The 16,271-nt window shown below is 33.1% G+C and overlaps 1 protein-coding gene across 1 annotated transcript in view; it reads right to left on the bottom strand.

Moving 5' to 3' along the window:
* Window positions 1-16,271, bottom strand: part of LOC306874416 (partitioning defective 3 homolog B-like) — a 163,411-nt gene that overhangs the window by 21,189 nt on the left and 125,951 nt on the right. The window contains exons 19-21 of the mRNA XM_079424451.1: window positions 10,995-11,087; window positions 9,883-10,146; window positions 3,020-3,128 (exon numbers count right to left, since the gene is read on the bottom strand). Of these exons, the coding sequence (XP_079280577.1) occupies window positions 3,020-3,128; window positions 9,883-10,146; window positions 10,995-11,087 (466 nt within the window). The remainder of the gene's footprint in view (window positions 1-3,019; window positions 3,129-9,882; window positions 10,147-10,994; window positions 11,088-16,271) is intronic.

The following is a 16,271-nucleotide window of genomic DNA, read 5'->3' as shown; positions in this document are numbered from 1 at the left end:
GTACTGGGACTGGCCATTTCATTTCGATTCAACAAAGCATTGCAAATGACAACAAAAAACAATGGTTCAATAGAAAACTATCAACTTATAGCCATAGATTGTGTATATATATATATATATATATATATATATATATATATATATATATATATATATATATATATATATATATACACACATACATATATATATATACATATATATATATATACATATACATATATATACATATATATATATATATATATATATATATATATATATATATATATATATATATATATATTATATAGACACACACACACACACACACACATGTATAGACACTTCAATTCAAAAGTCAGGGTTTGGTAAGACTTTATGTTTTTGAAAGTATCTTATCTGGACCAAGGCTACATTTATTTGATACAAAATACAGTAAAACAATAATTTTTACAATTTATAAAATTATATTGTCTTTGTCACTTTTAATCAATTTAACTCATATCAACTTCTTAAAAAAAATGTCCTTCCTGATCCCAAACGTTTAATTCAAATGCTAAAATGTCAAAATAATCTATGTTGCAAAGCATTTTAAAAGCGTATGAAGACTAATCTGATTATGACATTTGCAATGCTTCTTGGAAGTGGATGATTTTCTATGGAAAATCCGAATGGTATTTTTTGACCATTCAGCAATATAAATAGGGCAAAGTCTGATTTGACTTTAATTAAATGTGTTTAACGGTGACCATAAGTATAGATAAGATTGGTCTGAATAAGAGTATAATTTACGTAGCCTAGCATCATTCATACGGATTTGTAATGACAAGTTATTTAAAGAAAATTTAAAAACGGAATTTCAAAAGGAATGCAATACTATCTACTACTAAAACTATTATTAATCATTACACCGTTAATTAGAACACATGTGATGTCAATTTGCTTCAATGCATTAAAACTGCATGCACTAAATTGCAAAACCATCAAAATCAACTCTAACCTATAACCATTTAACAAAAACAAAAGGTATTCCATGCAAAGAAGATCAGACACTGGATACGTCACTTTCCTTCCAGCACTGTTCCTGGAAAGTCTCAATGAAATTGGCTTCACTAGCAGATGTGTGTAATCATATAAACTATAATTGTAAACTTTGCTGAGCCCTGGACACAACCTTCAATTTCTGGAAAATGAAGTGCTGGACATCTGGGTGGACGGGAGCGTGGCTCCGGGCGATGTAATGACAGAGTTCAGGGATCCGATAAGTGCTTCTGAAAAAAAGCCTTGGTTCCAGTTTAGATTGCGTTTTTGTTTAAAGTGGCCCAGAAGAGAACAGCTGACTGTCACCCTTGCCATTTTCAAACCTTGTGATTTCTAGGAGGGATTTGTGCGTAATTGTGCAATTTTCTCATTTCAGTGGTTCTGTCTTGCTTTTTTTCCCCTTCTTTTCCTACTGCTTCAGCAGGTTTTTATTCATTATTTTCTTGTCTTTCATGCATAATAAATATCATGTCTCACATGGTACCATTTTCATAACATCACGTTGTTTGTCTTTTATTATATTTTTATGCATGGTGCCAAAAGAGTGCAAAAACTGTTAAAAGGTAGCAAGCAGAACAAGTGTTTTTGATACTATTTTAACACAAAAAGGTAGAAATTAGAAATTAAAATCAACTAGAAATTAACATTGTCAGCATTTACATTGCTGCTCCAAACCTGTATGACTTTCTCTCTTTTCTTATTTTGAAAAAAACAGAAATATAAAAAAATCTCTATAGCTATTGCTTTGGAACACTCCATAATGTTTGTGGCCTGTCTTATATTTATGGCTGGAAAGAGAGTGCTAATGAAACTCTCATCCCCGAGCATTATCAGTATGAATGACAGACTCCCATAATGCAGTGCAGTGGGAGGAGGCCACCAAACAAGACAAACGCACGGATCAGACACTGAGATGTGCATATCTTGCTTCCTTAATGATCCAAAGAGTTATTTATTAATAGCATTTTAGTTATTTATTAAGCGAGACGTGTCTGCTGATTAACAGCCCTTGGTTTACACATTAAGACCAAGATGATACTGAGACGTGCTGTTGTCATATGGATGCAAAAAAAAAAAAAACATGACGGGATGCTCGGAGGATTATTGCAGCTGAATTTGCATGTGTGCCCAGCGGTGCAGCGTGTAGGTGCAGGTTGTCGAGGGATGGGTCAGATCACTTAAAGCTCTGGGCGATGCAGACACACACACACCCACCCACACAAACTACTACCTAGAGAACATGCTAACTAGACAACATCAGGATCTAAAAATACAACTGGGTTCATGCAGAGCATACTGCGAATATCGCAAACCTTCAATTTCACAGCAAAACTACTCCAAAAAAGACACAAAGGGGTTGAAATAGAAAGGTGGGGATATAAGTAAATAAGTAGTTGTGATGTAGTTTGCAGGGCAGAGCAAAAGAGAAACTGACATGATTAAAGGGTGAAAGAGCAACTAAAAGTTGAGTTTGAAGTTCTCTCAGAGCTAAGGAATTCACAGACGCACACATTTACATTTTAACACAATAACGGCAGAGTGCACTTGAAACTTGAAACACTTAAAAAAATACAAAGACAAAGAATTTATAACAAAGATTGAAATGAAAAATGAAAGGAGGATCATAAGCAATTTAAAAAATAGAAAAATAATATAGGATTTGTTTGTTTGTAATGACACTTGCAAAATCTGTCTAAAGAAAACGTGTTTGTAGTATTAAAGACAAAAAAATCCATAATTATAATGATCTCATTATAATAATTATTCCAGTGAGCAGGAAAACAGTGCTGTGCAGTGAGCAGATCCCCGCTGAGTCTAAGCAGATGAACAGATTAGTCTGAGTACTTTAGATCTGGCCCGAAACACAGCGCGAGATGAACCCCGATAATCTGAGCTTTGAATCAGTGCCTGAGAAAGCAGCCAGACCTCAGTCTGTCACTTCCTGTCTGACAGCAGAGAAAGAAGGAAAGAGAGCAAGACAGATCACAGCACTCACTCGTGAAGGGTCGTACTCCGGTCGTCTTCGGGCGCTCAGGTCATCGTAGGATGGAGCCGGTCTCACCTGCTGAAGCTGATTCCTGATTTGCTGCAATCGCTCTTCATTACTGCAACACACACACAGAGAAACAAGACGGATAAGAGTACACTCTGGAAAACATCCTCACCAGTGACCTTACACTAACTCTAATCAGAGTTATTATAGTATATATAACTAAAACTAAAATCATTTAAAAAAAAAAACTTTTTGTAACTTAAAAAATTAAATAAAACAAATTATGAAAAAATAAACTTATTCAGTGACCTTCAGCAACATTTCTTATTTTCATTTAGCTTATGTGCTACAGACATAAAAAAACAAAGAAAAAAAAGAATAAAATGCTAAAACTTTAACTAGAATTCATGCAAATGGAAAATTGGACAATTATAATTATAAAATCTATAACAGAATCTCAATAATTAAAATATTGTAACATGAAAATTAATCAAATACAAAGTCAGAAGATAAGGAAATACAGCTGTAATCCCTATAAAATAAAAATATAAAAAGTCCATCAGATGAAAATGCAAACAAACATATGAATGGTAAGTAAGGGGAAATTGAATAGCAAATATAAATCACCACAGCATAAAGGGTAATCATTTATACTACAGTAAATCTCTCTCATCTTGAAAAGCGATTTCTAAATCAAATGCAGTAACTGCACTTGATGTAAAATTCAGTGCATTAAATGATCCATCTGTAAGCTCCATAAACACACATGTAACCTAAGGGCATGTATTGATTCAGAGCACAACTAGCATTATCAAGTCAACATTTAAACAGCTTTAACTTTCACTTCAACTGAATAGTACAGCACCACGAGAGAGAGAGAGAGAGAGAGAGAGAGAGAGAGAGAGAGAGAGAGAGAGAGAGAGAGAGAGAGAGAGAGAGAGAGACTTTCTCTACCAATCAAATTTGTTGTCCACAGCACCATTAACACAAATATATATATATATAATTCAGGAATAATTACAAAATATATGTAAATGACATATTCTGTTATAATTATACGTGCAGTTAAATAATTAAATCAATACTTAATATGCACTTAAAATAATACAAATAATTTATTTTATTGCATACTTAACTACATATGCAATTAAATTAGGTTTATTAGTCATAATAACTCAAACTAAAACTAAATAAATCTGACTTACACTGAATATTTGAATTGACCAGGTAGTGCTATGATAAATGTCTAAAAAACACATAGCTGTCCCAAAAGAACATTATACTGATCTTATATAAGTTACAAACTTTCTAGAAACTTCTTCCACAGATGTTGCCAACTTCAAAATAATTGAAAATAACAGAGGCAGCGATCTATGGCTCTCCAGCAGCTGGCGGAGCAGGAACAGCATCCATTATCTAATCCCACAGAACGCAAGTAGAGCTGCCGTTTTGACTGAGAGTCCACATGACCCTCTGAATGAGAAACACTATCAATGTTTAATTAGCTCCCATCGAGCATGTATGCATCATATTCATATTAGTTACAGGACTGGAGGTGACCTGAAGTGCTGAAGTGCTTTACAGGGACTGGCTGGAGAAACACAGGGAAACAGAATACAGTGCACAGATGCTGCAAAAACTAGCACACATTTACATGGATGGCTAAACACACATGTGCACACACAAACGAGAGAGCGGCTGTCATCGCCAGTTCATTTAGTGTATTATGATAGCGAGCAAAGCCGGAGATATTACCTTTCCCTCTCTGAGACAGAGAATTAGACAAACAGAGAAATCTGAGATCATCATCAAAGACTGGGGCTGGTTTACCCGTTTATGTTACATCTGAGTTAAGCTAATTAGTGCTCGTGTTGAGCAACAGAATGCAGTGCTAACTGAGTGTGTGTGAGCTCTAGTCATGAATGTGAGAGATTGTTGCCGTCCCATTTTGTCTAAATCACTCACCAGGTTTCTTATCCTCGTCACACCAAATTTGGTAAGAAAATCAATTTTATTTGATTCATTTCATTTGACTTTACTTTATAGTATTTATTTAATTTCTACATATGAGTGCCTGGATGTGGATTTTCTTGTTCGGCAGCTGGATCCTCCAACCCTTTTTGATATTTTATTTAAATATCTTTAAATATATATAAATATTTAAAATATATGCATGCTAAATATTTTATCAAATGTTTTTAAAATATCTATTTATAAAAAAAATATTATTTCAATTGATATTAAATATTCTGCAGCAATAATATATTCTTTTATTTCATAGTCTATTTTTTAAATATTGTTCAGATATCAAACAATGAATTCAAACATTTCTGGAGAGAATAGAAAACATTATAATTATGTTAGATGACCATTTTTGTGGAGCAAACTGTTTGTAAATATTAAATTAATAATATATGTAATGGCATTTATAATTACATTACAATTGCATATGCATTTAATTAAATTAATTTATTTTATTTCATAATAAATTGCATGTGCAATTAAATTCAATGCATTTAATGACATTGAGTTATAAATACATTTTATTAATTATAATAAACACACTGTAAATACTGTACACTTCTCTTTTCAAATTATTTGTCAAATTGGACTGTATAATAAAACATATTCTTGATTGGGTAAGCCACGTTTGAAGCCAATAAAATGTCAATAGTTTTGGTCGAACAAATTGTTTGCGAATAACCTATACTTTATACATAATATATACCTTTTTTGTATAAATTACAAATTTTTTTAAACATATAATAAAAATATAATATAAAAAATATATATTTTTGACCCAGATTCTGAATGGATAAGACATGTTTTTCATGTAAATTAGCAGATAAACTGGCACATTAATCGAAGTTTGTATTAAAATGTTAATTTGCCAAATTGCCTGGCAATTGTAAACGACTTTGTATTGAACATTTACATATTTTATGCATGATTTATAAAATATACACAAACATATATATTTCTGGTCTCTCTGACAAGGAATGCTGGTTTTGGATCAGTTTTCACTAACTAAAGATTATGACAATGCAGACGGGGAATCTGACGGTGAAGCTGTCAACACAAGCGGCCAAATAATCCATGAATGAATAGATATTGACACACAGGTAATGCTAGAAACCGTGACGCACTTCTCTCCGCTTCCCGTTCATTTCATCTCTATACCTCTCTATATCTTATTTCTGCAGGACGTGCTGTATAATGAGATCTGACAACATGCTGCCATCTTTTCCAGCTGGACGCCACCACACAGGCCTGTAATCAGAAATGACACCCTTTTCTAAACACACCTGCCATTGAGGTCTTAATGAATATGTCTGCTGTTCAATTACACAGTCTTGATAGGGCTGTCAGAGATGTGTGTGGCCACAAGATCACCACAGGAAATGCTCATGGAAATGAGATACAAAGAGCTTTTCAGTCCTTTGAATGATTGGATGCACATCTTGAAAATATAGTTGGAGGATCAGGATTATGGTTAAAATATTGTCACACTTTAGTTGTCCCCTTACATAATTTTAGGCCAAAATACCAGTTATCACAATCATTGTTACTACTACTAAATTCATGATTTTTTCATAATTTTTCAACACTACTAATATTTCCATTACTGCTACTACAACTATTATTATTATTATTATTATTAATACCACCACTACTTCTACTATTACTACATTTTTAAACTACATTTTCTTAAGGAACATAACATTTTCAAAGCCGAAATTTCAATTGTCATATCCACTGACTAATAAAATAAAATATACATTTATTCTATATTATGATTTATACATGACACACACACACACACACACGTAATAATAATATAAAATAACATTAATATATTTTATTATTAAAATAATAATAATAACAACGTGTATTTACCACTACTACCACAACTATATTTTTAGTTTATTTTCATCAAAAACTTATGAAAACTTCAAAGCCATTTAGTCATAGCCACTGACTAATAAAATAAAATACAATTGCATATCTGTATTTTTTTAAATGGTAAAAATCTATCATATCATAGTTCGAAAATAACAAAAACACGTGTATTCTTTCTATAAATAACATAAAATAACAAATAAAATATGTCTGTAATTAAACATTTTCCATGTAGGAATTATGATGTTGTGAGTGAAACACTAATTACCATGGTAGAAGAAATGCTGAAGTTGGACAGTATTCGAACCCTTTTTTGTGAGGGTTAATCACTAATTTCACAGGAAGATGTAGATATACAAGCAAAATGGCTACAGATCCATCTTAACAGTGTTTACTGCTCCAACGTGATGGAGGACAAGGCAGAAGTGGAGGAAAGGCGTAAGAAACAGCAGTTTCTTTAAAGAATTCGAGTTGGCCACAGTACACGGCTGGTGGGCCATTAGTTCGATTAAGCCCATTCCTCAGCGCTGGATGCTGTCCAAATATCTGGAGTCGGGTCCAGCTTTGTTGGCCGCCACTGACTCGGTGTCAGCATTTCTGCTGAAAAATGGCCGTGTGGCGCTCAAACTCTCCTAAACAAGGAAAGCGAGGCTCTATTTTCCATGTTTGATCAGCACTAACATTTATTAGTCGCATCTATTATGCACAAAATGCCAGCAAGAACAAAGGGCTGTTAGGAGCAGTCAGGCGACACACGAGAGAGAGAGAATGGTAATTAAGAACCCAGCTAAAGTAGATGAGACATCGGCACTTGGAGAAACCGAGACAGTGAGATGAGGAGGGGGGCTTTGCGTATCTGTCTAGCTGTTACTTTGTGGTTAATTGACCGTCTCTTTCCCGCTATCGTTCTCTCTTATTTGCTCTCTGACATGAAAACCAAGACTTGTGCGCACACACTCTCGATGTTTTCTATTCTATAGGTCCACTTCAGACGAGACATTTCTCACATTTTCTTCTTTGATAGCACCCAGTGCAACTTGCTGTAGCATACTGTCACATTAGTATATTTCAGTGAGTCCTTCATGTCAGATGCTCAAGAAGGACATTTTCTTGATTATAATTATGAAAATATGATAAAAAAAAATAAATGTTAATAATAATAATAATTATTATTATATTTTAGGTACATTTGTGCCTGAAAGCTATGCACAAATAAAATAAAGTAAAATAAATACAATATACATTTTTTATCATTAAGCTATGTAACTAATAAAACAAAAATAGTTTGATTGACATCCTGTAATATTCTATGATTGCCAGTAGTAACAATATTTGTAGGAACTATGGTTTTTGTGGTGGAAACTTTGGTTTAGCATATCATCTATGGCTCATAAAAATAATTTGTTCAAAATTGAACATCCCGAAAATCATTCAGTTTATGGTATTAAAAAAAGAAAAGGAAAAAAAAATACAACTGGTTCTATAAGAAGCGGTTGTGAATTCCCCAAACATTATGAAAATGTATGTTTCTTTTATGTTATGATGTATAGGAGAAAGCCCTTACAAAAAGTTTCACGGCAATCATATTTTTCTACCAAAATACCAACGTTACAGCAGTTCATATCATAACACGTCTGTGATCTAGTTGGTTTTAGTCACCAGTTTCATCATAAAAAAGAAACTCTCTTACATTGTTTGACTCATTTCTCAGGATTTTTACAGTAGTACTACTGTAGTAGCTATAGTATTTTGTCTGAAACTTTGGTTCTCATTGTGTTTTATTGCACAGAACAAACAGGAAATGGAGAAGGTATCCGAACGCATTTCTCAGAGCGAGTCTGTGTGCTTGTGTGTGTGTGATGGGATCACAGCTCTTCTGAGCTCAGTGGACAACACAGCGCACGGAAGATAATCTTGTGCGAATCGATGGTAGGACGAGAGCAAGAATGAACACGGTCCCCACGGACACTGCAACACTCACGCATAATTACCGCCAGACAACAAATCAATGCTCTCGGTCGTTGGGACCACTCAACCCGGACTAAAAACTCACCAGTGAGACGTACATTCCCTCTGTATATACAGACTGTACAGCTACACAGTAAATCACAAATGACTTCACAGACACGTCTGTCAATATTTCAGCTTGATTCCACTAAAAGGCCAAAACGCTCGTTACCAACGTGCCTGGATTTTTGGTGTGTTGCATGTAGAAATGTTTTCTGCCTTTGATATCAGCTTCAACAAGTACTATAACTTCAATTGATTCACTTTTACAGTGTGACTATCATGAGGAGTTTGTGAGTTAAGGAGTGAATTATTATTATTATGTGTTTTACTGTAGTCTAATATATCGGTCCAATTATTATTGTGTCAAAGTGGAAATAAAACAATTAAAGTAAAAAAAAAATAAAAAATGCTATGCTACTGGTTATTGGATTGGGTCACCAAAAAAAAATAAATAAATAAATAAAAAAAAAGTTTGTGAATAGCAGATAAGAGATAATCGGTTTGACCAATAATAATGATATTAATAAAAAAACGTAAAATAAAGACATATTGTACAGTAGTATTATACTACAACAGTAAAACATAGAATATGTATTATGAATGTTGATAATAATAATTCAAAATATTATACAATGTATTATTGTACATAATCAAATATAATAATAATAATAATAATAAACAGTAAAATAACAAAAACAATAATAATAATTTAAATATATTATTATTATTGTTGTTTTTATGGTTTATTATGTGTGTTTGTAGTATAACTGTCTTTTTGTTATTTAATTTAATGAATATATCAAAAAGCAGAGATAAAACAGCTGGAAAAAAAAACGGTTCTGCTACTGGTTATTGTAAACAGGATCTGCATTGGTAAAACAAAAAAAATAAACAAAACAGTACAATATTTGGCATTTCATGCAAGGTATCCATAAAAAGGATGGACTGGTTCTCACCTGTCAGTCTTTGGAGGGGCAGTTCTTTGCTTGTTCACTTTTGCATAAAGCCCCTCTAGTGCATCCTCATTGGGCGGCTGTCTGTTGGGGGCGGGGAATGTAGGCTGAGAGTAGTTATGGGTGGGAGTTCCAGGTGGATAGGGGGAGTGACTGGAGGTGGGAGGTTCTCTGAAATTGTTGATGCGAGCATAGTTGGGATCCAGGTCATCATCTTCGACGTCTGGGAAGATGGCACGGGCAGGAACAGGACTGTTCCTTTCACTTCTGTGGAATTAAAAACATGTTCTTCAGGATATCTTGGATGAAAAAGCACATAAGCTTGGAGTGTTTGATGGACAGAGATCTGCTAGATCTGTTTTCTAGGGCAGAAATAGCTGGGTCACTATTGACTGAAAACAATTTTGGTCGTACAGTGGTGCGTTACTTTCGCAAACCCTTGCTATTTTTTCACTACATGCTTGCAATACACCATTCCCATTGAAATCAATGAATTTACAGTGAATTTACTCTAAAGCAGAAGATTTAATTATAAAATAAAAAGTTAAAATTATGACAAGAATTCAAAATTCTGTCAATGTCAAAATGAAATACCGTGTCACAACTTTGAGATGAAAAAGTCAACATTATGACATACTAAGTCATAATTATGAGATAAAAAGTCCTATTTATGAGATTAAATGATAAAATTGACATACTAAGTCTAATAGTCAAATAATACTGACAAAAAGTTGAAATAATTACAAAACATTTCCACTTTTTTATCTAATATTTCCTACTTTGTATGTCATTTTTTATCTCGTAATGACTTCTCATGATTATGACTTAGTGAGTTATTAAAATGTTAGTGAGTTAATTTATAAGTTTTATTTATTTGTTGTTGTTTTTTTTTGTGGAAGGGTTAAACACCCAGAAACAAATTATGTAAATGCATAAGATTGAGTTTTAATGTGTTTATAAGACAACAACCAATTAAACCAATGAGGCAATTATCAAGAGTTCAGAACTCGTTTGATCATTTCCACAGATTCAGATTGGTAAATTAGCATACTTTTCTATTTTGTAATTGAAATTTGTTGATTAAATAATACACGTTACATGAGCGGTAAACGTACTTGGACAGGAACATCTCAGGTTCACTCTTGTCCACCTCTTCTTCACTCAAAGCACCCAGTTCTTTAGCCTTGGATTTGTTTTTTCTCCCAAACCTGGATGAGAGTTTGAAGATAGCAAGAGTAGAAAAAAAAGAAAGAGCATGGACATAGAGAGAAAAGGGGAGGATGCATTATGTTTCATAATTGGTGACTCAACAGTCTCCCTGTGCTTCCAAGTACCAAAGCAGAATTTGCTGTAGAAACTCTAATGATTGGTTCCCCATGTACCAGCCTGCAAACACACACACACACACACGTCTGCAAAACCAAGCAGTATCAGTGTCCAACGCCCTGCAGTGATTTTACTCGCCCATCTCCACGCCAAACCTTAAGAAACTCACATATTCTTCTGCACTGATCTGAGGTCAGACGGGGTCTCCATGCTGACAGGCAGATAAAGACAGAAGAGGAAAAGGTTATATCAAGAATAAAGCTAATAATGGGAGAGAGTGGGTGAGATGATCACATGATCTCTGGACAGTGAGGCCGTAATGAAACATCAGTGTCAGATTTAAAAAAAAAAAGACAGCTTCTGGTTCACTACATGGGTGATCAATATGAAATCCAAATAATCAATTGACACATAACCCAACAAGATAACTTAGTGAATTACCAAGCATTCACTCTTGGATGTGACGAGTGAATCTCACAAAGAAATCAAATTTCTTAAAAAAAAAACAAAAAAACATCAATATTATATTTTAGGAACACTACATTTTTTTTGGCATTATGATATTCCTTTCATGATATTTAAGCACATTTTCCCCCTCGAAGCAAAACAAAACATATATATATATAAAACAAATAATTATTTTCAGAAAATTCTATATTTTATTGCATAAATTAAATTCAGTTCAACAAATAATACAATGATGCAAACTTACAATAATGCATTACCAATAGTTTATAAATTATATTATTAATAATACAATGAATATATATATATATTTAAAAAATGACTATATTGGAGTTATACAATAAATATTAAAGTATTTGTGTTAAATCTTATGTAATCATTTTTTATAAATATTATACAATTTAAATATTGTTATTTTGCATTATAGTAATAAGAATGAGATTTTATCGCATTATTGAAGGTGACTACTATAATTCGGGAAGGAGTAAAATTTGCTTAATTGTCATGTCACAATGCAAAAATTCTTAAAATAGACTTATTTTCATTATGAAAATCTACTTTTGTTTTCACGTGAAAAATGACCTGAACACGTCGTGACATTTTTCATGAGATTCACCCGATAAACATACATCTGAATAACAATGTCGACAGCGCAGTGTCTATTAACAATAGAGAATTCAATTACACACGCTCCATTCAGGAATAATCGCAAACCTCATCTCCCAAGATTCCTAAATTTCTTTTTAATTTGACACAGATATCGCCCGAGGCTTCAGTTTACTGACATAATTTGCTTGCATGTTTGCTCAAGATAAGCCGTGACTACATGATCCAAACACTGGCCCACGAGCGATTCAAGGGTCCAGTTAGATCCAGCATCCTCTCGCCGCATCTCCTGTGTGTCATGCCTCAATAGTACTCCATTTCCCAACCCCACACACGCACTAATGACTGTATTTATCTCATTAGGCTGGAGCGATCTAATACCAGCAGCTGGCATGCTAGCTCTGCCTTGCCCTTAAGCACTCTCATTAAAACCAGAGGGAGTCGTGTCCAGAATATCAATGTGCCGGAGTCCTGCTCAATCCGTGTGAGCGCAGCGTCGGTCATCACGCAACACAGAGCTCACACAACTCTACTTACTGGCCACTCTACATCACAATACAGTACAGAGTGACCTGATCCTTCTGAAAACTGGCCAAGTTAATTACAGTATCCACAGGTACTATTGTAAAAGCATACTAAATAACATGCAATCTCCTTAAAACAGCATAAGGAATTCAAAATTCTTCCTGAATCATTTAGTTTCTTTTCTTATTTTTATAATAGAAGCAGATAATACCAAGTTAAAACACAGCAATATTGTAATGCTATCTGTAGTATCAATTTCCGTAAGGAGAATTACAGGCTAGTAATGCCACTTTCAAGTGCACCTAGTAAGGTCTGATTTAAATCATAAGACACTCGAGTCTGAAACTATGGAAGCACATGAGATAAGTCAAAATCATTACTAAATCATAATTATGAGATAACAACTTGACACTGACATAAGTCACTTGTGAAATAAAGTCATAATTTTGAAACATCATGTCATAATTATAAGTCAAAATTATGAGATGCTAAGTCATAATTATGAGTTAAGTCAAACTATGAAATACCATGACAGTTATCAGATGGAAAGTCAAAATTAGTACATACTAAATCATAATTGAGATTAAAAGTTGAAATTCACATACCAAGTCATAATTTTGAACTTTTGAAATTAATATAAGTCAGGAATGAAAAAGTCATAATTATGACAAGTCAAAATGACAAAAAGTACATGTCATAATTATGAGATAAAAGTCAAAATAATGAAATTAATTCACAAAAAAGTAATAATTATGAGATAAAACCTTGACATTGACATAAGTCAAAATTATGAAAAGCCATGTCATAGTTATGTCAAAAGTATGAGATACTAAGTCATAATAATGAGTTAAGTCAAAATTATGAAATACCATGACAGTTATGAGATAGAAAATCAAAATTTGTACCTAATAAATAATGAGATTATAAATTGAAATGATCATACCAAATTCTGAATTTTGACATACAAATAGCTGTAATTGACATAAATCAGCTCTGAAATAAAAAGTCATAATTATGAAATTAAAAGTTAAAACCGACAGTCATAATTCAGAAGTTATAATTATGAGAAAAAAACCTGACATTGACATAAGTCACTTATGAAATAGTCCTAATTATGACAAGAATTGTCATGAAATACCATGTCATAATTATGAGATAAATCAAAATTATGAAATGTAAAATTGACAGTCATAATTCACAAAAACAATTTTGACTTTTTAATCTCACAATTTGTACGTTTTTATCTCACAATTTAATCACAACTTTTTATTCATAATTAAGATTTAAGCATGCTTTTGTTTCCTATGTGAACAAATGAGTTTCCATATAAAACAAAATACAGAAGCAAAATAAATGCATTAAAAATTTGTTGTTCCAGTGGATAAGCACAAGTGAATACATGTGCAACATTTTTACACAAACTACAGGATTATTTATGTATGATATGTAAAATAATGCCTTAAAGGTATAGGTCACCTTTAGTTGCTGCCCCCCCCCCCCCCCATACTATGGAAATCAATGGGGACAAGCAACTAAAGGTGAACTATCTCTTTAATTTTGATGTTAACTATTTTTTTTACAAATAAAATTAAATATAAATAAAATAAATGAAAATATCAAAATCATTCACTGCCATACGCCAAAGAGCTGCTTTCTGCCATCTTTGATGTGGATATGACTCTTCCAACCTGCATAACCTAAATGGCACGTATTGAACTGTGGTGGCTACTTTACATGTCATATCTCTCGGTTCTTGACCATAATAAGCTGCAAACAGCACCAGCCAAAACTCTGGTTAAGTGAGACTAAGGACTAGCTAAGCACTAGGTTTCCCAACACTAGTTTGTAATTCAGCCCATGCGTCTTGAAAACCCTGCTGATGGCTCAATCTACCTGAGGCCTGAAGCGTTCAGGTGGATTTGATTGTCGTAGTAAATGCAAGACATGCCCTTGGAAGCTGATTACACTTCCAAGAGTTGTCAGCATGAGGTATGTAGCCCAAGGTAGCATACGAACAGTTTAATACGGTCTAAATTGAGTTTGCAAAGTGAATTAGCATTACTTTGGTTGCTAACCTGAGATTAAGATGGTCTATGTAGCTCTTGGGAGACTTAAAATTTGCAGTGGAAATTACAGGCTAACGTTAAAGGCGAAGATGGTGTGAAATGAGACAAAACGACACGAATGATGATGAGAATTGTGTGCATGCGCTGTAATTACAAATCTAAAACCCAATTATGCCGTAATGTAACCTACAATACTGAAGCCATCTTCATAAAAAGGCTTTGTGCTGCCAGCTCTTGGTTTATCGATTGACTCAAGTTTACTGAGTGCTGCAATTTATCAGTCTAAACCGGAGGCTCATATTTTAGCAGACAAAACCTCAATTTTCACACAGACAGACGGGCTGATCCATGGGAACTGGGGACGTACTGCTAAGCTGATCATTATGTTTGCATATATTAATGCCGGCTTCTCCCCTGCCTGGTTTTTAAGGATCTTTCTAATTAAGTTAAACTGTCAGGAATGGATCTGCCTCTCTCTTTGAAGATTCTCCGTCTCTGCTTCCTGTCTGATAAATGTTTTTATGCCTTACAAAAAACATACTGTGTTTTTTATTATATTAAATCTTTCCACATACATACTGTACACGACTGTTTGTCGTACGTTTTTAAATGTTTTTGAAAGAAGTCTCTCGTGGCTGCATTTATTTGATCAAAAATACAGTAAAACAGTAATATTGTGAAATTTTATAACAATTTAAAATAACTGTTTTTCTTTTTGAATATATTTTACAATGTAATTTATTCATGTGACGCAAAGCTGAATTTTCAGCATCATTACTCCAGTCTTCAGCGTCACATGATCCTTCAGAAATCATTCTAATATGCTGATTTGATGCTCAAGACACATTTCTTCTTCTTATTATTATTATTATTATCATCAATACTGAAGACAGTTTTGCTGCTTCATATTTTGTTGAAACATTTATACTTTTTTCAGGATTCTTTAATAAATAAAAAGTTAAAACAGCATTCATTTGTAGCATTATTTTGTAACAATGTTAACCAAATTATTCAGCCCTTGAGTGTGTCTGTGTATTATATTATATTATTTTATATCATATTGTATTATTACTGTATGTTATATATATATATATATATATATATATATATATATATATATATATATATATATATATATATATATATATATATATACACACACACACACACACACACACACATACATACATATATATATATACATAATATATCAACTGGCTATTAACAAAAGCCTCAAAACTTCTGTTTTAATTGGTAGAAAAGCCAGTTCCAAACAAAAATGCAATATTTCAGTGTGTACATAGTAATAAGTGAAAAGGCATTTTCCACTATGCTTCATTAAATGACTTTTAGCCGATTAACAAGGTAAACAGAGCACAACTGAGCATACAAGAGATTTGAACA

Source organism: Barbus barbus, assembly GCF_936440315.1.
Source record: "Barbus barbus genome assembly, chromosome: 8".
NCBI classification, from domain to species: Eukaryota; Metazoa; Chordata; class Actinopteri; order Cypriniformes; family Cyprinidae; genus Barbus; species Barbus barbus.
The sequence above is the reverse complement of the archived record's forward strand: the minus strand, read 5'-3'. Positions and strand labels throughout refer to the sequence as shown.